The sequence below is a fragment of the Pristiophorus japonicus genome, unplaced genomic scaffold, assembly GCF_044704955.1.
Source record: "Pristiophorus japonicus isolate sPriJap1 unplaced genomic scaffold, sPriJap1.hap1 HAP1_SCAFFOLD_144, whole genome shotgun sequence".
In the NCBI taxonomy this organism is placed as follows: domain Eukaryota; kingdom Metazoa; phylum Chordata; class Chondrichthyes; family Pristiophoridae; genus Pristiophorus; species Pristiophorus japonicus.
Window position 1 is genome coordinate 122,779 of NW_027251113.1, and position 26,627 is coordinate 149,405.

Sequence of the window (26,627 nt, forward strand, 5' to 3'; positions counted from 1 at the left end):
TGGTTGAGAAGGCAGGTGTATGTGGAGTTAGGCCGCAGACCGGTCGTGATCTCACTGAGCGGGGAAACAGGCTCGAGGGGCCCAGCGGCCTCCGATTCCCATGCTGCAATGTCAGTCCTGCTTTGAGAACCTCGCTTCCCTGGTGCGGCCATTCTCCCGCGCGTCAGGGACAGAAAGGAATTTCGCGAGAGTCTCTCGGGACGACGCAAGGCAGTTTCGAGCCGAAATGCTGCTCGGAAGTGCCATCGCTGTGGCTACTGCAGGAAATGTGGTAGCCGATTTGTGCACAGCAAGCTCCCATCCGGCAGCAATCTCAGAACGACGAGATCATGGTTTTTTTTTGACAAGTGTCGGAGGAGAGAGAGAGAGAGGCGGAGAGGTTTAGGGAGAGAGTTCCAGGCAACAGAAGGCACGGCCACCGATGGTGGAGCGATTTATAATCAGGGATGGTCAGGAGGGCAGAATTAGAGGAGCGCAGACATCCCGGGAGGGGGTTGTGGGGGCTGGAGGGGGTTACAGAGATAGAGAGGGGTGTAGGGGCTGGAGGGGGTTACAGAGATAGGGAGGGGTGTAGGGGCTGGAGCGGGTTACAGAGATCGGGAGGGGTGTAGGGGCTGGAGGAGGTTACAGACAGCGCAGTGCGGTGCTCCCTCAGTACTGCCCCTCCGACAGCGCAGTACGGCACTCCCTCAGTACTGCCCCTCCGACAGTGCGGCACTCCCTCAGTACTGCCCCTCCGACAGTGCGGCACTCCCTCAGTACTGCTCCTCCGACAGCGCAGTGCGGCACTCCCTCAGTACTGCCCCTCCGACAGCGCAGTGCGGCACTCCCTCAGTACTGCCCCTCCGACAGCGCAGTGCGGCACTCCCTCAGTACTGCTCCTCCGACAGCGCAGTGCGGCACTCCCTCAGTACTGCCCCTCCGAAAGTGCGGCACTCCCTCAGTACTGCCCCTCCGACAGCGCAGTACGGCACTCCCTCAGTACTGCCCCTCCGACAGTGCGGCACTCCCTCAGTACTGCTCCTCCGACAGCGCAGTGCGGCACTCCCTCAGTACTGCCCCTCCGACAGTGCGGCACTCCCTCAGTACTGCCCCTCTGACAGTGCGGCACTCCCTCAGCACCGCCCCTCTGACAGTGCGGCACTCCCTCAGTACTGCCCCTCCGACAGTACGGCACTCCCTCAGCACCGCCCCTCCGACAGTGCGGCACTCCCTCAGTACTGCCCCTCCGACAGCGCAGTACGGCACTCCCTCAAAAGGCACGAGTGTTAAACGCCTGCAATTACGGGGCTTGAGTGTCTGGAGTGTGGGAGGAAGGTGTGGGCTCGAGCTGGGAATCTTGTGACTCAGACGATAGATAGAGAGAGTGCCACAGTAGAATTCAGGCCGGCATTCGAGCACAGTACTAACTCGGTTGCTGTTGAAGTGGCTTCTCGTCGAGGCTGCTTGCTGCACAAAGGAGCCAATTGTTCCTTCCCCCACTCCCATTCTCCGTGGGGGACGCCCCCCTCCCGGGAGACCAGCCTTGCCCTGGGGCAGGGAGCTGAGCTCCTGAACCTGCGTGTGTTGGAAAATTGGATGATTGCGCCCTCGTGCTGTGTTGCTCTGCAGCCAGTTTCCACAAACGGCCAGCAATTGGCCTCATTAATCTTCGCACTGCTCAAACATCTGCTCGAGCCCTCCCCACCCTTCTGCGCCAACGCAGTGTGTTTACGGCTGTTATCTTTTGTTTCCATCATCGTCATTGGCAGTCCCTCGGAATCGGGCAAAACTTGCTTCCCACTCTTAACGTGAGCCCTTAGGTGGCTGAACAGCCCAATACGAGAGACGCAGTCCCTGTCACGGGTGGGGCAGATAGACGTTGAGGGAAGGGGAGGGTGGGACAGATAGACGTTGAGGGAAGGGGGAGGGTGGGACAGATAGACGTTGAGGGAAGGGGAGGGTGGGACAGATAGACGTTGAGGGAAGGGGGAGGGTGGGACAGATAGACGTTGAGGGAAGGGGAGGGTGGGACAGATAGACGTTGAGGGAAGGGGAGGGTGGGACAGATAGACGTTGAGGGAAGGGGAGGGTGGGACAGATAGACGTTGAGGGAAGGGGAGGGTGGGACAGATAGACGTTGAGGGAAGGGGAGGGTGGGACAGGTTTGCCGCACGCTCCTTCCGCTGCCTGCGCCCGGTCTCTGCGCGCTCTCGGCGACGAGACTCGAGGTGCTCAGCGCCCCCTCCCGGATGCACTTCCTCCGCTTGGGGCGGACTGGTCTTTGGGCCGGGGGGGGGCTCCCAGGTGTGGGTGGGGGATGTTGCACTTTGCCAGGGAGGGGTGTGTCCCTTGTAACGTTTCCTCGTTTCCTCTGCCCACCTTTGGCTCGCTGGCCGTGCAGGAGTTCCGAGCAGAGCGCTCGCTTTGGGAGTCTCGAGTCCGGGGCGCACGCCCATGTGGCCCTGCCCAGCGGAGCTGATCAGTCACTGAAGGTTGGCCATGCAGCTACAGCAGGCTGGTTAAGAAAGCAAATGGCACGTTGGCCTTCATAGCGAGGGGATTTGAGTACAGGAGCAGGGGAGGTGTTGCTACAGTTGTACAGGGCCCTGGTGAGGCCACACCTGGAGTATTGTGTACAGTTTTGGTCTCCTAACCTGAGGAAGGACGTTCTTGCTATTGAGGGAGTGCAGCGAAGGTTCACCAGACTGATTCCCGGGATGGCGGGACTGATCGATCAAGAAAGACTGGACCGACTGGGCTTGTATTCACTGGAGTTCAGAAGAATGAGAGGGGATTGCATAGAAACGTTTAAAATTCTGACGGGACGGGACAGGTTAGATGCAGGAAGAATGTTCCCGATGTTGGGGAAGTCCAGAACCAGGGGGGTCACACAGTCTAAGGATAAGGGGGTAAGCCATTTAGGACCGAGATGAGGAGAAACTTCTTGACCCAGAGAGTGGTGAACCTGTGGAATTCTCTACCACAGAGAGTTGTTGAGGCCAGTTCAATAAATATATTCAAAAAGGGAGTTAGATGAAGTCCTTACTACTCGGGGGATCAGGGGGTATGGTGAGAAAGCAGGAATGGGGTACTGAAGTTGCATGTTCAGCCATGAACTCATTGAATGGCGGTGCAGGCTCGAAGGGCCGAATGGCCCACTCCTGCACCTATTGTCTCTGTTTCTACGATCGAGTGTGGCCAGTGCTTTGATGTTGGCCCGCTCGAGGACGCTAACGGTGGTGAATCCACAACACCAGCGTCAAATTTTTTTATCACGCGACACTCCTGTGAAGCGCCGCGCGATGTTTCACTACAGTAAAGGCGCTGGGCACCTCGAGTCTCGTCGCCGAGAGCACGCAGAAAGCCAGCGCAGGCAGCGGAAGGAGCGTGCGGCAAACCCAGTCCCACCCCACCCTCCCCTCCCCTTCCCTCAACCACTGCCTCCGAAGAAAACATAGAAACACAGAAAACAGGAGCAGGAGTTGGCCATTCGGCCCCTCGAGCCTGCTCCGCCATTTAATACCACCGTGGCCTGATCCGATCATGGACTCCGCTCTCACTTCCCCGCCCGCCCCCTTATCGGTTCAGGAACTGTCTATCTCCGCCTTAAATATATTCAATGTCCCGGCTCCCACAGCTCCCTGGGGCAGCGAGTTCCACAGATTTACAACCCTCCGAGAGAAGGAATTCCTCCTCATCTCAGTTTTAAATGGGCGGCCCCCTTATTCTAAGACCATGTCCCCTAGTTCTAGTCTCCCCCCCATCAGTGGGAACATCCTCTCTGCATCCACCTTGTCGAGCCCCCCCTCATTACCTCATCCATTTCGATAAGATCACCAGAATTCCAATGAATAGAGGCCCCAACCTGTTCAACCTTTCCTCATAAGTCAACCCCCTCATCCCCGGAATCAACCGAGTGAACCTTCTCTGAACTGCCTCCAAAGCAAGTCTATCCTTTGGTAAATACGGAGAGCAGAACTGTGCACGCAGTACTCCAGGTGTGGCCTCACCAATACCCCTGTCTTAACTATAGCAAGACTTCCCTGCTTTTATACTCCATCCCCTTTGCAATAAAGGCCAAGATACCATTGGCCCTTCCTGATCACTTGCTGTACCTGCATACTAACCTTTTGTGTTTCACGCACAAGTAACCCCCAGGTCCCTCTGTACTGCCGCACTTTGCAATCTTTCTCCCTTTCAATAATAACTTGCTCTATGATTTTTTTTCTGCCAAAGTGCACGACCTCACACTTTCCCAACATGATACTCCCTCTGCCGAATTTTTGCCCACTCACTTAGCCCGGTCTATGTCCTTTAGTAGGTTTATTGTGTCCTCCTCACACACTGCTTTTCCTCCCATCTTTGTATCGTCGGCAAACTTGGTTACATTACACTCGGTCCCCACCCAATCTCTCCCAATACGACAGTCCCGCTGTCCCAGGAATCAGTCTGGTGAACCTTCGCTGCGCTCCCTCTGTGCCAAGTATATCCTTCCTTGGGTAAGGAGACCAAAACTGCTCACGATACTCCAGGTGCGCTCTCACCAAGGCCCTGTGTTTTACTGCAGTAAGGCGTGAATTGGCTAGGATAGATTGGCGAATGATACTGAAGGGGTTGACTGTGGATGGGCAATGGCAGACATTTAGAGGCCGCATGGATGAACTACAACAATTGTACATTCCTGTCTGGCGTAAAAATAAAAAAGGGAAGGTGGCTCAACCGTGGCTATCTAGGGAAATCAGGGATAGTATTAAAGCCAAGGAAGTGGCATACAAATTGGCCAGAAATAGCAGCGAACCTGGGGACTGGGAGAAATTTAGAACTCAGCAGAGGAGGACAAAGGGTTTGATAAGGGCAGGGAAAATGGAGTACGAGAAGAAGCTTGCAGGGAACATTAAGGCGGATTGCAAAACTTTCTATAGATATGTAAAGAGAAAAAGGTTAGTAAAGACAAACGTAGGTCCCCTGCAGTCAGAATCAGGGGAAGTCATAACGGGGAACAAAGAAATGGCGGACCAATTGAACAAGTACTTTGGTTCGGTATTCACTAAGGAGGACACAAACAACCTTCCGGATATAAAAGGGGTCGGAGGGTCTAGTAAGGAGGAGGAACTGAGGGAAATCTTTATTAGTCGGGAAATTGTGTTGGGGAAATTGATGGGATTGAAGGCCGATAAATCCCCAGGGCCTGATGGACTGCATCCCAGAGTACTTAAGGAGGTGGCCTTGGAAATAGCGGATGCATTGACAGTCATTTTCCAACATTCCATTGACTCTGGATCAGTTCCTATGGAGTGGAGGGCAGCCAATGTAACCCCACTTTTTAAAAAAGGAGGGAGAGAGAAAACAGGGAATTATAGACCGGTCAGCCTGACCTCAGTAGTGGGTAAAATGATGGAATCAATTATTAAGGATGTCATAGCAGCGCATTTGGAAAATGGTGACATGATAGGTCCAAGTCAGCATGGATTTGTGAAAGGGAAATCATGTTTGACAAATTTTCTGGAATTTTTTGAGGATGTTTCCAGTAGAGTGGACAGAGGAGAACCAGTTGATATGGTGTATTTGGACTTTCAGAAGACTTTCGACAAGGTCCCACACAAGAGATTGATGTGCAAAGTTAAAGCACATGGGATTGGGGGTAGTGTGCTGACATGGATTGAGAACTGGTTGTCAGACAGGAAGCAAAGAGTAGGAGTAAATGGGTACTTTTCAGAATGGCAGGCAGTGACTAGTGGGGTACCGCAAGGTTCTGTGCTGGGGCCCCAGCTGTTTACACTGTACATTAATGATTTAGATGAGGGGATTAAATGTAGTATCTCCAAATTTGCGGATGACACTAAGTTGGGTGGCAGTGTGAGCTGCGAGGAGGATGCTATGAGGCTGCAGAGTTACTTGGACAGGTTAGGTGAGTGGGCAAATGCGTGGCAGATGAAGTATAATGTGGATAAATGTGAGGCTATCCACTTTGGTGGTAAAAACAGAGAGACAGACTATTATCTGAATGGTGACAGATTAGGAAAAGGGGAGGTGCAACGAGACCTGGGTGTCATGGTACATCAGTCATTGAAGGTTGGCCATGCAGGTACAGCAGGCGGTGAAGAAAGCAAATGGCATGTTGGCCTTCATAGCGAGAGGATTTGAGTACAGGGGCAGGGAGGTGTTGCTACAGTTGTACAGGGCCTTGGTGAGGCCACACCTGGAATATTGTGCACAGTTTTGGTCTCCTAACCTGAGGAAGTACATTCTTGCTATTGAGGGAGTGCAGCGAAGGTTCACCAGACTGATTCCCGGGATGGCGGGACTGACCTATCAAGAAAGACCGGATCGACTGGGCTTGTATTTACTGGAGTTCAGTAGAATGAGAGGGGGACCTCATAGAAACGTTTAAAATTCTGATGGGATTGGACAGGTTAGATGCAGGAAGAATGTTCCCAATGTTGGGGAAGTCCAGAACCAGGGGGGTCACACAGTCTAAGGATAAGGGGTAAGCCATTTAGGACCGAGATGAGGAGAGACTTCTTCACCCAGAGAGTGGTGAACCTGTGGAATTCTCTACCGCAGAAAGTTGTTGAGGCCAATTCACTAAATATATTCAAGAAGGGAGTTAGATGAAGTCCTTACTACTCGGGGGATCAAGGGGTATTGGAGAGAAAGCAGGAATGGGGTCCTGAAGTTTCATGAACTCATTGAATGGCGGTGCAGGCTCGAAGGGCTGAATGGCCGGCTCCTGCACCTATTGTCCATGTCTCTATCCCTGCTCCTGTACTCAAACCCTCTCGCCATGGAGGCCGACGTACCATTGGCCTTGCAGACTGCTCGCTGCACCTGCGTGTGTGCTTTCGATGACTGCTGCACAAGGACACCCAGGTCCCTCTGTACCTCCACGCTTGCCCAAGCCGTCACCATGTCAACAATACTTAAAACATTTAAATGACGATCAACGGAAGCGTTTGCTGCACCCCGGCTTGAGAGGCTGGATCAGCTCCAGCTTCTGTCGGGCTCAGTCGCTGGTTTTGTGCTCACTAACTGCTGTCCTTTCTCTCCCCCCTCCTCCCCGCCCCCTCTTCCCACCAGGATACCCCTTTGCCTTTTTCCACAGACGGTTCCTACACGGGACGCAGCCTTACGTTACGCATTTTTACAACTCTTTCTTGGGATTATGGATGGCCTATTTCAACTTCGGTGAGTGTCTGGGTGCGCGGTGCTGCTGCGCGGAGCTTGGTCGGTGGGGACCGCGGGGCGCGACCAGCAGCTGAAGAAACGGGAGCAGGAGTTGGCCATGCCACCCCCTCGAGCCTGCTCCGCCGTTCGACGAGAACACGGTCGATCGTCCCCGCCCCCCCGCACCGCACCCCCACCCAATCCACTTCCCCGTCCCGTTCCCGCCATTCCCCGAGGGGCCAAACATCGGTCGCACTCCGCCTTGGGTATACTCCCTCAGTACCGCCCCTCCGACAGTGCGGGGCTCCCTCAGTACCGCCCCTCCGACAGTGCGGGGCTCCCTCAGTACCGCCCCTCCGACAGTGCGGGGCTCCCTCAGTACCGCCCCTCCGACAGTGCGGGGCTCCCTCAGTACTGCCCCTCCGACAGTGCGGGGCTCCCTCGGTACTGCCCCTCCGACAGTGCGGGGCTCCCTCGGTACTGCCCCTCCGACAGTGCGGGGCTCCCTCGGTACTGGCCCTCCGACAGTGCGGGGCTCCCTCAGTACCGCCCCTCCGACAGTGCGGGGCTCCCTCGGTACTGCCCCTCCGACAGTGCGGGGCTCCCTCGGTACTGGCCCTCCGACAGTGCGGGGCTCCCTCAGTACTGCCCCTCCGACAGTGCGGCACTCCCTCAGTACTGCCCCTCCGACAGTGCGGCGCTCCCTCGGTACCGCCCCTCCGACAGTGCGGTACTCCCTCAGTACTGACCCTCCGACAGTGCGGGGCTCCCTCAGTACTGCCCCTCCGACAGTGCGGGGCTCCCTCAGTACTGCCCCTCCGACAGTACGGCGCTCCCTCAGTACCGCCCCTCCGACAGCGCAGTACGGGGCTCCCTCAGTACTGCCCCTCCGACAGTGCGGCACTCCCTCAGTACTGTCCCTCCGACAGTACGGCACTCCCTCAGTACTGCCCCTCCGACAGTGCGGCACTCCCTCAGTACTGCCCCTCCGACAGCGCAGTACGGCACTCCCTCAGTACCGCCCCTCCGACAGCGCAGTACAGCGCTCCCTCAGTACCCCGATAACCTGAGCTTATTTGGCCGACTCTGAGCAGAGTGTCCTGGGCCAGTGTACACACAGTCTGGGGAGGGGATTAAAAATGCATTTGCTGCAGGGCAGTGATGCTCCACAAGCCGCAGTGCCTGTTCTAACAGTCCCTCTCTCTTTCTCTTTTGCCTCTCTGGCAGGTGGGCAGTTGGTGCACTCGCTTGTCTGTGTACTCTTCCAGTTCCTGGTCCTGAGGCTCATGGGCCGGAGGATTACAGGTGTTGCGACCAGTTTTATATTTCAAATGGTAACGTTCCTTCCTGTGTCTGTGCAAAACTGTTCTCTCTCACTGTGTCGGGTACAGCACTGGGTTAGATACAGAGTGCAGCTCCCTCGACACTGTCCCATCAAACACTCCCAGGGCAGGTACAGGGGGTTAGATACAGAGTAAAGCTCCCTCTACACTGTCCCATCAAACACTCCCAGGGCAGGTACAGGGGGTTAGATACAGAGTAAAGCTCCCTCTACACTGTCCCATCAAACACTCCCAGGGCAGGTACAGGGGGTTAGATACAGAGTGCAGCTCCCTCGACACTGTCCCATCAAACACTCCCAGGGCAGGTACAGGGGGTTAGATACAGAGTAAAGCTCCCTCTACACTGTCCCATCAAACACTCCCAGGGCAAGTACAGCACGGGGTTAGATACAGAGTAAAGCTCCCTCTACACTGTCCCATCAAACACTCCCAGGACATGTACAGGGGGTTAGATACAGAGTAAAGCTCCCTCTACACTGTCCCATCAAACACTCCCAGGGCAGGTACAGGGGGTTAGATACAGAGTAAAGCTCCCTCTACACTGTCCCATCAAACACTCCCAGGGCAAGTACAGCACGGGGTTAGATACAGAGTAAAGCTCCCTCGACACTGTCCCATCAAACACTCCCAGGGCAGGTACAGGGGGTTAGATACAGAGTAAAGCTCCCTCTACACTGTCCCATCAAACACTCCCAGGGCAGGTACAGGGGGTTAGATACAGAGTAAAGCTCCCTCTACACTGCCCCATCAAACACTCCCAGGGCAGGTACAGGGGGTTAGATAAAGAGTGCAGCTCCCTCTACACTGTCCCATCAAACACTCCCGGGGCAGGTACAGGGGGTTAGATACAGAGTAAAGCTCCCTGTACACTGTCCCATCAAACACTCCCAGGGCAGGTACAGGGGGTTAGATACAGAGTAAAGCTCCCTCTACACTGTCCCATCAAACACTCCCAGGGCAGGTACAGGGGGTTAGATACAGAGTAAAGCTCCCTGTACACTGTCCCATCAAACATTCCCAGGGCAGGTACAGGGGGTTAGATACAGAGTAAAACTCCCTCTACACTGTCCCATCAAACACTCCCAGGGCAGGTACACAGGGTTAGATACAGAGTAAAGCTCCCTCTACACTGTCCCCATCAAACACTCCCAGGGCAGGTACAGCACGGGATAGATACAGAGTAAAGCTCCCTCTACACTGTCCATCAAACACTCCCGGGGCAGGTACAGGGGGTTAGATACAGAGTAAAACTCCCTCTACACTGTCCCATCAAACACTCCCAGGGCAGGTACAGGGGGTTAGATACAGAGTGCAGCTCCCTCTACACTGTCCCATCAAACACTCCCAGGGCAGGTACAGGGGGTTAGATACAGAGTAAAGCTCCCTCTACACTGTCCCATCAAACACTCCCAGGGCAGGTACAGGGGGTTAGATACAGAGTAAAGCTCCCTCTACACTGTCCCATCAAACACTCCCAGGGCAGGTACAGGGGGTTAGATACAGAGTAAAGCTCCCTCTACACTGTCCCATCAAACACTCCCAGAGCAGGTACAGGGGGTTAGATACAGAGTAAAGCTCCCTCTACACTGTCCCATCAAACACTCCCAGGGTAGGTACAGGGTTAGATACAGAGTAAAGCTCCCTCTACACTGTCCCATCAAACACTCCCAGGGTAGGTACAGGGTTAGATACAGAGTAAAGCTCCCTCTACACTGTCCCATCAAACATGCCCAGGGCAGGTACAGGGGGTTAGATACAGAGTAAAGCTCCCTCTACACTGTCCCATCAAACACTCCCAGGGCAGGTACAGCACGGGGTTAGATACAGAGTGCAGCTCCTCTACACTGTTCCATCAAACACTCCCAGGGCAGGTACAGCGCGGGGTTGCACACAGCTCCGTCACTGAGAGAGGCGGAGAGGTTTCGGGGAGGGGGATTCCAGAGTTTCGGGGCCTCGGTGGCTCAGGGCACGGCCGCCAACGGCGGGAATCTTGGCGGGGGTTGCCGGGGCTGGAGGAGGTGCCGGAGACCAGAGACCGAGAGACCGAGAGACCGAGAGACCGAGAGACCGAGAGACCGAGAGACCGAGAGACCGAGAGACCGAGAGACCGAGAGACCGAGAGACCGAGAGACCGAGAGACCGAGAGACCCAGAGACCGAGAGACCCAGAGACCCAGAGACCCAGAGACCCAGAGACCCAGAGACCCAGAGACCCAGAGACCCAGAGACCCAGAGACCCAGAGACCCAGAGACCCAGAGACCCAGAGACCCAGAGACCCAGAGACCCAGAGACCCAGAGACCCAGAGACCCAGAGACCCAGAGACCCAGAGACCCAGAGACCCAGAGACCCAGAGACCCAGAGACCCAGAGACCCAGAGACCCAGAGACCCAGAGACCCAGAGACGGAATTTGAAGAGGCGAGTGAGAACGTTGGAGCGGAGGCGATACGGGAGCCCACAGCCGGTCAGCGAGAGTCGGTGCACGATCCCGCGGGACAGGACTTCCCCGGCCAGCGAGCTTGGAGTGTGGGGCAGGAGAGAGGCCGGAGCACGGACGTGGGAGGGGTGGGGATCGGAGCTGGCAGAGGGGGTGCCCTGACACTGGGTCACAGCGCCTCCCAGGGGGCACGGTGTGGGGGGCGGGGGAGGGGAACTCGGGTGGTGTGGCGAGTGGGATGGTCTTTCGCGTTGTGTGTGTGTCTTGACCTCTCTCTCCGTCTCTGCCCCCTCCCTCCCTCCCTCCCTCCCTCCTCCCTCCCTCCCTCCCTCCCTCCCTCGCCCCTCCCTCGCCCCTCCCTCCCTCCATCCCTCCATCCTCCCTCCCTCCCCGACAGATCTACCTCTTGGCTGGTTACTACTACACCGCCACTGATCAGTACGATATCAAGTGGACCATGCCCCACTGTGTCCTCACCCTCAAGTTAATCGGTGAGTCCACTGGGGAGGGAGGGGGGGAGGGATCCACTGGGGGAGGGAGGGGGGAGGGATCCACTGGGGGAGGGAAGGGGGGGAGGGAAGGGAGTGTACCACTGGGGAGGGGGGGGGAGGGAGTGTACCACTGGGGGAGGGAGGGGGGGAGGGAGGGGGGGGAGTGTACCACTGGGGGAGGGAGGGGGGGAGTGTACCACTGGGGGAGGGAGGGGGGGGAGTGTTCCACTGGGGGAGGGAGGGGGAGGGAGTGTACCACTGGGGGAGGGAGGGGGGAGGGAGTGTTCCACTGGGGGAGGGAGGGGGGAGGGAGTGTTCCACTGGGGGAGGGAGGGGGGGGGAAGTGTACCACTGGGGGAGGGGGTGAGGGAGTGTACCACTGGGAGGGAGGGGGGGTGTAGCACTGGGGGAGGGGGGAGGGGGAGTGTACCACTGGGGGAGGGGGAGTGGACCACTGGGGGAGGGGAGAGGGAGAGCGGGAGGGGGAGTGTACCATTGCAGGAGGGGGAGTGTACCAGTGGAGGAAGGGGGAGGGAGAGGGGGACGAGGAGTATACCACTGGGGGAGGGGTAGGGAGAGGGGGAGTGTACCACTGGGGGAGGGGGGAGGGGGAAGGGGAGGGGGAGTGTACCACTGGAGGAGGGGGAGGAGGAGTGTACCACTGGGGGAGGGGTAGGGAGAGGGGGAGTGTACCACTGGGGGAGGGTGAGGGGGGAGTGTACCACTGGGGGAGGGGGAGTGTACCACTGGGGGAGGGAGAAGGGGAGTGTACCACTGGGGGAGGGAGAAGGGGAGTGTACCACTGGGGGAGGGGGGAGGGAGAGGGGGAGTGTACCACTGGAGGAGGGGGGAGGGGGAAGGGGAGGGGGAGTGTACCACTGGAGGAGGGGGACGAGGAGTATACCACTGGGGGAGGGGTAGGGAGAGGGGGAGTGTACCACTGGGGGAGGGGGGAGGGGGAAGGGGAGGGGGAGTGTACCACTGGAGGAGGGGGAGGAGGAGTGTACCACTGGGGGAGGGGTAGGGAGAGGGGGAGTGTACCACTGGGGGAGGGTGAGGGGGGAGTGTACCACTGGGGGAGGGGGAGTGTACCACTGGGGGAGGGAGAAGGGGAGTGTACCACTAGGGGAGGGGGGAGGGAGAGGGGGAGTGTACCACTGCGGGGGAGTGGGGGAAGAAATGGAGTTGAGATGCAGATCCACCATACCACGTTAAATGGTCGGACACGGAGAAGTGTCGAGGAACAGAGGGACCTTGGAGGGCAGGTCCACAGATCCCTGAAGGGAACAGGCCAGGGGGATAAGGTGGTTAAGAAGGTAAACGGGATACTTGCCTTTGTTGGCCGAGGCCTGGAATACAAGAGCAGGGAGGTTATGCTTGAACTGTATAAAACACTGGTTAGGCCACAGCTGGAGTACTGCGTGCACAGTTCTGGTCACCACATTACAGGAAGGATGTGATTGCACTGGAGAGGGTACAGAGGAGATTTACCAGGGTGTTGCACTGGAGAGGGTACAGAGGAGATTTACCAGGGTGTTGCACTAGAGAGGGTGCAGAGGAGATTTACCAGGATGTTGCACTGGAGAGGGTACAGAGGAGATTTACCAGGGTGTTGCACTAGAGAGGGTACAGAGGAGATTTACCAGGATGTTGCACTGGAGAGGGTACAGAGGAGATTTACCAGGGTGTTGCACTAGAGAGGGTGCAGAGGAGATTTACCAGGATGTTGCACTGGAGAGGGTACAGAGGAGATTTACCAGGATGTTGCACTGGAGAGGGTACAGAGGAGATTTACCAGGATGTTGCACTAGAGAGGGTACAGAGGAGATTTACCAGGATGTTGCTGGGACTGGAGAGGGTACAGAGGAGATTTACCAGGATGTTGCACTAGAGAGGGTACAGAGGAGATTTACCAGGATGTTGCACTAGAGAGGGTACAGAGGAGATTTACCAGGATGTTGCACTGGAGAGGGTGCAGAGGAGATTTACCAGGATGTTGCACTGGAGAGGGTACAGAGGAGATTTACCAGGATGTTGCACTAGAGAGGGTACAGAGGAGATTTACCAGGATGTTGCACTGGAGAGGGTACAGAGGAGATTTACCAGGATGTTGCACTGGAGAGGGTACAGAGGAGATTTACCAGGATGTTGCACTGGAGAGGGTACAGAGGAGATTTACCAGGATGTTGCACCGGAGAGGGTACAGAGGAGATTTACCAGGATGTTGCACCGGAGAGGGTACAGAGGAGATTTACCAGGATGTTGCACTGGAGAGGGTGCAGAGGAGATTTACCAGGATGTTGCACTGGAGAGGGTACAGAGGAGATTTACCAGGATGTTGCACTGGAGAGGGTACAGAGGAGATTTACCAGGATGTTGCACTGGAGAGGGTACAGAGGAGATTTACCAGGATGTTGCACTGGAGAGGGTACAGAGGAGATTTACCAGGATGTTGCACTGGAGAGGGTACAGAGGAGATTTACCAGGATGTTGCACTGGAGAGGGTACAGAGGAGATTTACCAGGATGTTGCACTGGAGAGGGTGCAGAGGAGATTTACCAGGATGTTGTACTGGAGAGGGTACAGAGGAGATTTACCAGGATGTTGCACTGGAGAGGGTACAGAGGAGATTTACCAGGGTGTTGCACTGGAGAGGGTACAGAGGAGATTTACCAGGATGTTGCACTGGAGAGGGTACAGAGGAGATTTACCAGGATGTTGCCGGGACTGGAGAATTTTAGCGATGAGGAAAGATTGGATAGGCTGGGGTTGTTTTCTTTGGAACAGAGGAGGCTGAGGGGAGACCTGATTGAGGTGGATAAAATGATGAGGGAGGTGGATGGAGTGGATAGGACGGAACCTGTTTCCCTGGGCAGAGGGGTCAACAACCAGGGGGCGTGGATTGAAAGTAATTGGGAGGGGAGGTTTCGAGGGGATTTGAGGGGCAATGTCTTCACTCAGAGGTCGGTGAGGGTCTGGGGCAGGGTCTGGGGAGGAACTCACGGCCTGAAAGGGCGGTAGAGGCAGAAAACCCTCACCACATTTGGCAGTGCACCTTGAAGTGCCGTAAGCTACAGGGCTACGGACCCAGAGCGGGAAAGTGGGAGGAGGCTGGGTAGCTGTTGGTCGGCCGGCACGGACTCGATGGGCCGAATGGCCTCCTTCTGTGCTGTGGTTCTATGATTCTGTGTACTTTGTGCTGGGGCTGGGCTCAGTGGGAGAGGGGTTGGGTATGAGGGTAGTTGGAGCCACAGGTCCTGTCTTAATCGACTTGTTCCTATCGGTTTTTTTATTCCCCCCTCCCCGCAGGTCTCTCCTTGGACTATTACGATGGTGGCAAGGACCAGGTGAGACTGAGCTGCTCATCCGACCTCCGACCTCTCACCCCTCTGCGACCAGGTTACAAGACGGGAGTGGGCGGGCGAGGGAAGGGCGGGCAAAGATTGTGAGCAAGTCGGAAGGTCTGCTGGTCTTCAAGGCTGTTGTGCTCACTTCCTCGGTGCCTTAATCGACTGGACAAGGGCGGCAGGTCATGACCCTGTGCTCCAGGGTCGCGGGTCACGACCCTGGTCTCTGCCACGGCCGGCGCCCCCTTGCGGGGCACTGAGCCACTCCGGGGTCGCAGGTCACGACCCTGGCCTCTGCCAAGGTTGGCGGGGCCCCCCCTTGCACGGAACTGAACCACTCCGGGGTCGCAGGTCACGACCTTGGTCTCTGCCAAGGTTGAAGACCCACTGCGAGGCACTGAGCCACTCCGGGGTCGTGGGTCACCGGTCACGACCCTGGTCTTTTTGCCAAGGATGGCTGACTTCAGTAAGGTGGAGGGAGTGATGGACGAGGGGGGCGGGGGGGAGTGTAATCCGTGGACCGAGAGGGTTGTGGAGACGGGAAGCAGGCTCGAGAGGTCGAATGGCCAACTCCTGCTCCTTTTTATTAAAAAAAAATGCATTGGTTCACGGGATGTCGGCATCGCTGGCAAGGCCAGCATTTATTGCCCGTCTCGAATCGCCCTCGTAAAGGTGGTGGTGAGCCGCCTCGTACAACGGAGTGGCCAGTCAACCACCTCGGGTCTGGAGTCACATATCGGCTCGAATGGGTAAGGGCAACCGATTTCTTTCCCTCAAGGACTTTGGGATTTTCCCGACAATCCGGGAGTTTCACGGTGACTGTTACTAGCTTTTTATTGAATGAACTCAATTAAAATTCCCCCCAGCTGCACGGGTGGGATTCGAACTCGGGTCCGCGGGAGTATTCATTCAGGCGTCTGGACTTACTGGCCCAGTAACGTAACCACCGAGCTCCCGGGCTACAGGGCTGTAGTGATACCCGCCCTCCTGTGTGGCTCAGAGACACGGACCGTGTACAGTAGGTATCTCACCCCCAGCTCATGGTCTACAGGGCTGTAGTGATACCCGCCCTCCTGTGTGGCTCAGAGACACGGACCGTGTACAGAAGGTACCTCGAGTCGCTGGAGAAATCTGTTATTCTATATATAAACCCCCCGAACCCCTCGATTAGATTCCAGCCTGTAACTCACTCCCGGGTATCTGTTATTCTATATATAAACCCCCCGAACCCCTCGATTAGATTCCAGCCTGTAACTCACTCCCGGGTATCTGTTATTCTATATATAAACCCCCGAACCCCTCGATTAGATTCCAGCCTGTAACTCACTCCCGGGGTATCTGTTATACTATATATAAACCTCCCGAACCCCTCGATTAGATTCCAGCCTGTAACTCACTCCCGGGTATCTGTTATTCTATATATAAACCCCCCCGAACCCCTCGATTAGATTCCAGCCTGTAACTCACTCCCGGGTATCTGTTATTCTATATATAAACCCCCGAACCCCTCGATTAGATTCCAGCCTGTAACTCACTCCCGGGTATCTGTTATTCTATATATAAACCCCCCTGAACCCCTCGATTAGATTCCAGCCTGTAACTCACTCCCGGGTAACTGTTATTCTATATATAAACCTCCCGAACCCCTCGATTAGATTCCAGCCTGTAACTCACTCCCGGGTATCTGTTATTCTATATATAAACCCCCCGAACCCCTCGATTAGATTCCAGCCTGTAACTCACTCCCGGGTATCTGTTATTCTATATATAAACCCCCCCGAACCCCTCGATTAGATTCCAGCCTGTAACTCACTCCCGGGTATCTGTTATTTTATATATAAACCCCCCCCGAACCCATCGATCAGATTCCAGCCTGTAACTCACTCCCGGGTATCTGTTATTCTCTATATACACCCCCCCGAACCCCTCGATTAGATTCCAGCCTGTAACTCACTCCCAGGTATCTGTTATTCTATATATAAACCCCCGAACCCCTCGATTAGATTCCAGCCTGTAACTCACTCCCGGATATCTGTTATTCTATATATAAACCCCCCCGAACCCCTCGATTAGATTCCAGCCTGTAACTCACTCCCGGGTATCTGTTATTCTATATATAAACCCCCCGAACCCCTCGATTAGATTCCAGCCTGTAACTCACTCCCGGGTATCTGTTATTCTATATATAAACACCCCGAACCCCTCGATTAGATTCCAGCCTGTAACTCACTCCCGGGTATCTGTTATTGTATATATAAACCCCCGAACCCCTCGATTAGATTCCAGCCTGTAACTCACTCCCGGGTATCTGTTATTCTATATATAAACCCCCCGAACCCCTCGATTAGATTCCAGCCTGTAACTCACTCCCGGGGTATCTGTTATTCTATATATAACCCCCCGAACCCCTCGATTAGATTCCAGCCTGTAACTCACTCCCGGGTATCTGTTATTCTATATATAAACCCCCCCCGAACCCCTCGATTAGATTCCAGCCTGTAACTCACTCCCAGGTATCTGTTATTCTATATATAAACCCCCCCGAACCCCTCGATTAGATTCCAGCCTGTAACTCACTCCCGGGTATCTGTTATTCTATATATAAACCCCCCGAACCCCTCGATTAGATTCCAGCCTGTGTAACTCACTCCCGGGTATATTCTGTAAGCACAAGAGAACATAAGAAATAGGAGCAGGAGGGGGCCATACGGCCCCTCGAGCCTGCTCCGCCATTCAATACGATCGTGGCTGATCCGATCATGGACTCAGCTCCACTTCCCTGCCCGCCCCCTTATCCCCTTCTCGCTGAAGAAACTGTGTCTATTTCTGTCAAACTCGCCCCGCTGTCTCTCTCCGCGGGAGGGGGCCGAGGTGTCGGCTGCGGTGACCTGCTGTTTGATTTGTCCCTCCTCCCACCCCCACCCCCACCCCCACAGGCCAAGCTCAGCAAAGAACAGCAGACCCACGCGCTGGAGGGCGAGGTGAGCCTAGCCGCCGTCGTCGGCTATGCCTATTTCTACGGGGCCTTCCTGGTCGGGCCGCAGTTCTCCATGAGGAGCTACCAGAAGATGACCGCTGGGCAACTGACAGACACGGCCGGCCACGTTCCCAACAGGTAACGACCGCGTTGGTGGGGGGAGGCCGGGGGGAGGAGGGGGTTGGGCGGGCTAGCCTTCGACTCGAATCCGGCAGCTCTGACCCCAACCGGCTCCGCGGGGAGGCTGCCGGAGCGTGCCCGCGATGCCCCACTTAGTCGAATAGCCGGCGCGACGGGCCTCGGGGTTCCCCCCCCGTCGAGCGAGGAGGACTTTGTCGTGACGTTCCGTGTGCTGGAATAGCTGCCACGTCGGGATTTGGGGTTCATCCATGGCCCCCCCCCCCCCCAAGCTCCCCCTCGCTGCTGCTTCCACATTGAGTAACAAGTCGGTTACAATAAAAACATAAGAAATGGGAGCAGGAGTCGGCCATACGGCCCCTCGAGCCTGCTCCGCCATTTAATACCAGCAAGGGCTGATCCGATCATGGACACAGCTCCACTTCCCCGCCCGCCCCCTTATCGGTTCAGGAACTGTCTATCTCTGCCTTAAATTTATTCAATGTCCCGGCTCCCACAGCTCTCTGAGGCAGCGAGTTCCACAGATTTACAACCCTCCGAGAGAAGAAATTCCTCCTCATCTCAGTTTTAAATGGGCGGCCCCTTACTCTAAGACCATGCCCCCTAGTTCTAGTCTCCCCCCATCAGTGGGAAACATCCTCTCTGCATCCACCTTGTCGAGCCCCCCTCATAATCTTACACGTTTTCATAAGATCACCTCTCAATTCTTCTGGAAACACTGACAATAGGTGCAGGAGTGGGCCATTCGGCCCTTCGAGCCTGCACCACCATTCAATGAGTTCATGGCTGATCATTCCCTCAGTACCCCATTCCTGCTTTCTCTCCATACCCCTTGATCCCTTTAGCCGTAAGGGCCACATCTAACTCCCTCTTCAATGCATGCAATGAACTGGCCTCAACAACTCTCTGCGGTAGAGAATTCCACAGGTTAACAATTCTCTGAGTGAAGAAGTTTCTCCTCATCTCGGTCCTAAATGGCTTACCCCTTATCCTTAGACTGTGTGACCCCCCTGGTTCTGGACTTCCCCAACATCGGGAACATTCTTCCTGCATCTAACCTGTCCCGTCCCGTCAGAATTTTATATGTTTCTATGAGATCCCCTCTCATCCTTCTAAACTCCAGTGAATAAAAGCCCAGTCGATCCAATCTCTCCTCATATTGTCAGTCCCGCCATCCCGGGAATCAGTCTGGTGAACCTTCGCTGCACTCCCTCAACAGCAAGAATGTCCTTCCTCAGGTTAGGAGACCAAAACTGTGCACAATATTCCAGGTGTGGTCTCACCAAGGCCCTGTACAACTGTAGCAACACCTCCCTGCCCCTGTACTCAAATCCCCTCGCTATGAAGGCCAACATACCATTTGCCTTCTTCACCGCCTGCTGTACCTGCATGGCCAACCTTCAATGACTGATGTACCATGACACCCAGGTCTCGTTGCACCTCCCCTTTTCCTAATCTGTCACCATTCAGATAATATTCTGCCTTCCTGTTTTTGCCCCCAAAGTGGATAACCTCACATTTATCCACATTATACTGACATCTGCCATGCATTTGCCCACTCACCTAACCTGTCCAAGTCACTCTGCAGCCTCATAGCATCCTCCTCGCAGCTCACACTGCCACCCAACTTAGTGTCATCTGCAAACTTGGAGATATTACACTCAATTCCTTCGTCGAAATCATTAATGTATATTGTAAATAGCTGGGGTCCCAGCACTGAGCCCTGCGGCACTCCACTAGTCACTGCCTGCCATTCTGAAAAGGACCCGTTTATCCTGACTCTCTGCTTCCTGTCTGCCAACCAGTTCTCTATCCCCGTCAGTACATCACCCCCAATACCATGTGCTTTGATTTTGCACACCAATCTCTCGTGTGGGACCTTGTCAAAAGCCTTTTGAAAGTCCAAATACACCACATCCACTGGTTCTCCCCCTTGTCCACTCTACTCGTCACATCCTCAAAATATTCCAGAAGGTTTGAAAGTATGAATTGCAATGAGTAGAGGCCCAACCTCCTCAACCTTTCCTCATAAATCAACCCCCTCATCCCCGGAATCAACCGAGTGAACCTTCTCTGAACTGCCTCCAAAGCAAGCATATCCTCTCGTAAATACGGAGAGCAGAACTGTGCACGCAGTACTCCAGGTGTGGCCTCACCAATACCCTGTGTAACTGGAGCAAGACTTCCCTGCTCTTGTATTCCATTCCTCGGCCAATAAAGGCCCAGATACCATTGGCCCTTTCTGATCACTTGCTGTACCTGCAGACTAACCTTTTGTGTTTCACTCACAAGTAACCCCCAGGTCCCGCTGTACTGCCGCACTCTGCAATCTTTCTCCCATTCTTATGACCCTTGTTGCGATGCACCACCAACTCGAATAGCTGCTTTAATGGGGGTGGGGGTGATCGGCAAAGCAAGCCGAGAATCCAGCCAGTCTCTCTGACATTCCCCCCCCCCGCCCTCCGCTCGCTTAAGGCAGAGCATCCTCGAGTGAGGTGAATGCCCCTGTTGTGATGCTCCATGTAGTTGAATAGCCACTGCGTTGCTGCCTCCCCACCCCCACCCCCCCCCCCCCCCCTCTCCCCTTCTGCCTCGTACCCAGTCCAATCCCTCACCCCCACTCCATCCACGAATTGTCTTGCGGAAGTCAGGGCCTCTGGCAATGCTGCACGTGGTCGCCAGTCAGAAGAGACCAGGTCACCACTGGGGAAGCAGAGGCCCAGTCGTCTTTGAAGGAGGGGGAAAGGCCAGTTGCCGTCGTGGAAGAGGAGGGCGGGGCGAGGGGGCCCGGGAGAGACAGACAGAGGGAGCGGGAGAGGAGACGGAGAGAGAGAGAGAGACGGAGAGAGAGAGAGAGACGGAGAGACAGAGAGACAGACGGAGAGACAGAGAGACAGACAGAGGCAGGGAGGGAGAGAGAGAGAGAGAGACAGATAGAGGCAGAGGGAGGGAGAAAGACAGAGGGAGGGAGAAAGACAGAGGGAGGGAGAAAGACAGAGGAGGGATTATTGAGTTCTACTCGGAACTCCTTCACGGGCAAAACGAGCCAAAGGAGGGCAGAGGGAACGTTACAAGGGACACACCCCTCCCCTGATACAGTGCAACATCCCCCACCCACACCTGGGAGTCCCTGGCCCAAAGACCAGTCCGCCCTCAGTGGAGGAAGTACATCCGGGAGGGGCACTGAGCCCCTCGAGTCTCGTCGAACGAGAGCGTGCAGAGACCAAGCGCAGGCAGCGGAAGGAGCGTGCGGCAAACCTGTCCCACCCTCCCCCTTCCCTCAAGGTCTATCTGTCCCACCCTCCCTTCCTCAACGTCTATCTGTCCCACCCTCCCCTTCCCTCAACGTCTATCTGTCCCACCCTCCCCCTTCCTCAACGTCTATCTGTCCCTCCCTCCCCTTCCCTCAACGTCTCTCTGTCCCACCCTCCCCCTTCCCTCAACGTCTATCTGTCCCACCCTCCCCCTTCCCTCAATGTCTATCTGTCCCACCCTCCCCTTCCCTCAACGTCTATCTGTCCCTCCCTCCCCCTTCCCTCAACGTCTATCTGTCCCTCCCTCCCCTTCCCTCAACGTCTATCTGTCCCTCCCTCCCCCTTCCCTCAACGTCTATCTGTCCCACCCTCCCCTTCCCTCAACGTCTATCTGTCCCTCCCTCCCCCTTCCCTCAACGTCTATCTGTCCCACCCTCCCCCTTCCCTCAACGTCTATCTGTCCCTCCCTCCCCCTTCCCTCAACGTCTATCTGTCCCACACTCCCCCTTCCCTCAACGTCTATCTGTCCCACCCTGTGACGGGGACTGTGGCTCCCGTATTGGACTGTTCAGTCACCAGAGGACTCCTTTTTTGAGTGGAAGCAAGTCTTCCTCGATTCCGAGGGACTGCCGATGATGATGATACACACGGTCGAATAGCCTGCTGATTGTCGCTGAGGGCGGCTTGCGGGGTGGGGCGGGTGTACGGGCTGTGTGTGGGTGGGGAGGCGATGCATTGGCCAATCGCGTTGGCATATCCGAGCCCATTTGCTCTGCACTCTGACCTGCGACATTTCATCCTCTTCCAGTGTCCTGCCCGCTATGAAACGCCTCTTGCTGGGGATGACGTATGTGACGGGCTACACGTTGACAAAATCCTACTTCCCCGACGACTATCTCCTGACCAGCGAGTTTGCGGTGAGTGAACGAGCGAGATGGTCTTCAAAGCAGAAAGATCTTGTGGTTGTACCTCGCCCATCGCGGATTCCGGACTTCACACAGCACTTCCCATCCAATAAAGTACTTATTTCACGCTCCCTCCGACAGCGCAGTGCTCCCTCAGTACTGCCCCTCCGACAGTGCGGCACTCCCTCAGTACTGCCCCTCCGACAGTGCGGCTCTCCCTCAGTACTGCCCCTCCGACAGTGCGGGGCTCCCTCAGTACTGCCCCTCCGACAGTGCGGCACTGACTCAGTACTGCCCCTCCGACAGTGCAGTGCTCCCTCAGTACTGCCCCTCCGACAGTGCGGGGCTCCCTCAGTACTGCCCCTCCGACAGTGCGGTGCTCCCTCAGTACTGCCCCTCCGACAGTGCGGGGCTCCCTCAGTGCTGCCCCTCTGACAGCGCAATGCTCCCTCAGTACTGCCCCTCCGACAGTGCAGCACTCCCTCAGTACTGCCCCTCCGACAGTGCGGCGCTCCCTCAGTACTGCCCCTCCGACAGTACGGCGCTCCCTCAGTACTGCCCCTCCGACAGTGCAGTGCTCCCTCAGTACTGCCCCTCCGACAGTACGGCGCTCCCTCAGTACTGCCCCTCCGACAGTGCAGTGCTCCCTCAGCACAGCCCCTCCGACAGCGCAGTGCTCCCTCAGCACCGCCCCTCCGACAGCGCAGTGCGGCGCTCATTAAACCGTGGGGCAGTGTGGAGGGAGATTTACCGGGTATACAAGCAGAGAGCACCGAGCAGTCTCGTCAGACCGTCGACCTCCGACCCCTCCGTGACCCGCTCACACATCCTCGACGGTTCCCTGACCGATTTTGGGGGGTGAAATTCAACACGGGCAGGCATCGCCTCGTCTCTTGCAGCTCAATGGAAGCGAACAGTGCGATGCCTGCCCCAGGCGAAGTGCGCCACCTCGGATCCTCGCGACTCGGACCCTGACAATCCCACCCTCCCGTGCCGACCGGCCTCCTGACCTCCTCCTCTCTCCCTCTCTGTCTCTTCCAGAACCAGTCGCTGGGCTACAAGTGCCTCTTCATCGCCCTTTGGGGCAAGGTCACCCTCAGCAAATACGTCAGCTGCTGGCTCGTGGCGGTAAGTCCCAACCCAATCCTTCTTCCCACCCCAGCCCGCCCCCTCTCCGACCCAGCCCTGCACGGGTCGGCCCGAAGGGCTTCTTGCCCAGAGCTGGAATGACCCAGGCTACATTACGGGAGAAGTGAGTAGGGACAGGGAGAAGGGAGAATGGAGAAGGGAGAATGGAGAAGGGAGAATGGAGAAGGGAGAAGGGAGAATGGAGAAGGGAGAAGGGAGAATGGAGAAGGGAGAATGGAGAAGGGAGAATGGAGAAGGGAGAATGGAGAATGGAGAAGGGAGAATGGAGAAGGGAGAATGGAGAAGGGAGAATGGAGAAGGGAGAATGGAGAAGGGAGAATGGAGAAGGGAGAATGGAGAAGGGAGAATGGAGAAGGGAGAATGGAGAAGGGAGAATGGAGAAGGGAGAATGGAGAAGGGAGAATGGAGAAGGGAGAATGGAGAAGGGAGAATGGAGAAGGGAGAATGGAGAAGGGAGAATGGAGAAGGGAGAATGGAGAAGGGAGAATGGAGAAGGGAGAATGGAGAAGGGAGAATGGAGAAGGGAGAATGGAGAAGGGAGAAGGGAGAAGGGAGAAGGGAGAATGGAGAAGGGAGAATGGAGAAGGGAGAATGGAGAAGGGAGAATGGAGAAGGGAGAATGGAGAAGGGAGAATGGAGAAGGGAGAATGGAGAAGGGAGAATGGAGAAGGGAGAATGGAGAAGGGAGAATGGAGAAGGGAGAATGGAGAAGGGAGAATGGAGAAGGGAGAATGGAGAAGGGAGAATGGAGAAGGGAGAATGGAGAAGGGAGAATGGAGAAGGGAGAATGGAGAAGGGAGAATGGAGAAGGGAGAATGGAGAAGGGAGAATGGAGAAGGGAGAATGGAGAAGGGGAGAATGGAGAAGGGAGAATGGAGAAGGGAGAATGGAGAAGGGAGAATGGAGAAGGGAGAATGGAGAAGGGAGAATGGAGAAGGGAGAATGGAGAAGGGAGAATGGAGAAGGGAGAATGGAGAAGGGAGAATGGAGAAGGGAGAATGGAGAAGGGAGAATGGAGAAGGGAGAATGGAGAAGGGAGAATGGAGAAGGGAGAATGGAGAAGGGAGAATGGAGAAGGGAGAATGGAGAAGGGAGAATGGAGAAGGGAGAATGGAGAAGGGAGAATGGAGAAGGGAGAATGGAGAAGGAGAATGGAGAAGGGAGAAGGGAGAAGGGAGAAGGGAGAATGGAGAAGGGAGAATGGAGAAGGGAGAATGGAGAAGGGGAGAATGGAGAAGGGAGAATGGAAGAAGGGAGAATGGAGAAGGGAGAATGGGAGAAGGGAGAATGGAGAAGGGAGAATGGAGAAGGGAGAATGGAGAAGGGAGAATGGAGAAGGGAGAATGGAGAAGGGAGAATGGAGAAGGGAGAATGGAGAAGGGAGAATGGAGAAGGGAGAATGGAGAAGGGAGAATGGAGAAGGGAGAATGGAGAAGGGAGAATGGAGAAGGGAGAATGGAGAAGGAGGGAGAATGGAGAAGGGAGAATGGAGAAGGGAGAATGGAGAAGGGAGAATGGAGAAGGGAGAATGGAGAAGGGGAGAAGGGAGAATGGAGAAGGGAGAATGGGAGAAGGGAGAATGGAGAAGGGAGAATGGAGAAGGGAGAATGGAGAAGGGAGAATGGAGAAGGGAGAATGGAGAAGGGAGAATGGAGAAGGGAGAATGGAGAAGGGAGAATGGAGAAGGGAGAATGGAGAAGGGAGAATGGAGAAGGGAGAATGGAGAAGGGAGAATGGAGAAGGGGAGAATGGAGAAGGGAGAATGGGAGAAGGGAGAATGGAGAAGGGAGAATGGAGAAGGGAGGAATGGAGAAGGGAGAATGGAGAAGGGAGAATGGAGAAGGGAGAATGGAGAAGGGAGAATGGAGAAGGGAGAATGGAGAAGGGAGAATGGAGAAGGGAGAATGGAGAAGGGAGAATGGAGAAGGGAGAATGGAGAAGGGAGAATGGAGAAGGGAGAATGGAGAAGGGAGAATGGAGAAGGGAGGAATGGAGAAGGGAGAATGGAGAAGGGAGAATGGAGAAGGGAGAATGGAGAGAGAAGGGAGAATGGGAGAAGGGAGAATGGAGAAGGGAGAATGGAGAAGGGAGAATGGAGAAGGGAGAATGGAGAAGGGAGAATGGGAGAAGGGAGAAGGGAGAAGGGAGAAGGGAGGAGAATGGAGAAGGGAAGAATGGGAGAAGGGAGAATGGAGAAGGGAGAATGGAGAAGGGAGAATGGAGAAGGGAGAATGGAGAAGGGAGAATGGAGAAGGGAGAATGGAGAAGGGAGAATGGAGAAGGGAGAATGGAGAAGGGAGAATGGAGAAGGGAGAATGGAGAAGGGAGAATGGAGAAGGGAGAATGGAGAAGGGGAGAAGGGAGAATGGAGAATGGAGAAGGGAGAATGGAGAAGGGAGAATGGAGAAGGGAGAATGGAGAAGGGAGAATGGAGAAGGGAGAATGGAGAAGGGAGAATGGAGAAGGGAGAATGGAGAAGGGAGAATGGGAGAAGGGAGAATGGAGAAGGGAGAATGGAGAAGGGAGAATGGAGAAGGGAGAATGGAGAAGGGAGAATGGGAGGAAGAATGGAGAAGGGAGAATGGAGAAGGGAGGAATGGAGAAGGGAGAATGGAGAAGGGAGAATGGAGAAGGGAGAATGGGAGAAGGGAGAAGGAGAAGGGAGGAATGGAGAAGGGAGAATGGAGAAGGGAGAATGGAGAAGGGAGAATGGAGAAGGGAGGAATGGAGAAGGGAGAATGGAGAAGGGAGAATGGAGAAGGGGAGAATGGAGAAGGGAGAATGGAGAAGGGAGAATGGAGAAGGGAGAAGGGAGAATGGAGAAGGGAGAATGGAGAAGGGAGAATGGAGAAGGGAGAATGGAGAAGGGAGAATGGAGAAGGGAGAATGGAGAAGGGAGAATGGGAGAAGGGAGAATGGAGAAGGGAGGAATGGAGGAAGGGGAGAATGGAGAAGGGAGAATGGAGAAGGGAAGGAGGAATGGAGAAGGGAGAATGGGAGAAGGGAGAATGGAGAAGGGAGAATGGAGAAGGGAGAATGGAGAAGGGAGAATGGAGAAGGGAGAATGGAGAAGGGAGAATGGAGAAGGGAGAAAGGGAGGATGGAGAAGGGAGAATGGAGAAGGGAGAATGGAGAAGGGAGAATGGAGAAGGGAGAATGGAGAAGGGAGGAATGGAGAAGGGAGAATGGGAGAAGGGAGAATGGAGAAGGGAGAATGGAGAAGGAGAATGGAGAAGGGAGAATGGAGAAGGGAGAATGGGAGAAGGGGAGAATGGGAGAAGGGAGAATGGAGAAGGGAAATGGAGAAGGGAGAATGGAAGGGAGAATGGAGAAGGGAGAATGGAGATGGAGAATGGAGAAGGGAGAATGGAGAAGGGAGATGGAGAAGGGAGAATGGAGAAGGGGAGAAGGGAGAGGAAGGGAGAATGGGAGAAGGGAGAA

The 26,627-nt window shown here is 55.4% G+C and overlaps 1 protein-coding gene across 1 annotated transcript in view; it reads left to right on the forward strand.

The window, feature by feature from the left end:
* The window catches only part of LOC139242687 (uncharacterized), a 134,881-nt gene extending 111,590 nt beyond the window's left edge, over positions 1–23,291 (forward strand). Inside the window, exons 7-13 of the mRNA XM_070870481.1 lie at positions 7,060–7,167; positions 8,374–8,480; positions 11,323–11,416; positions 14,726–14,763; positions 17,700–17,878; positions 21,941–22,049; positions 23,079–23,291. Of these exons, the coding sequence (XP_070726582.1) occupies positions 7,060–7,167; positions 8,374–8,480; positions 11,323–11,416; positions 14,726–14,763; positions 17,700–17,878; positions 21,941–22,049; positions 23,079–23,267 (824 nt within the window). The 3' untranslated portion in view covers positions 23,268–23,291. The remainder of the gene's footprint in view (positions 1–7,059; positions 7,168–8,373; positions 8,481–11,322; positions 11,417–14,725; positions 14,764–17,699; positions 17,879–21,940; positions 22,050–23,078) is intronic.
* The last annotated feature ends 3,336 nt before the right edge of the window (positions 23,292–26,627 follow it).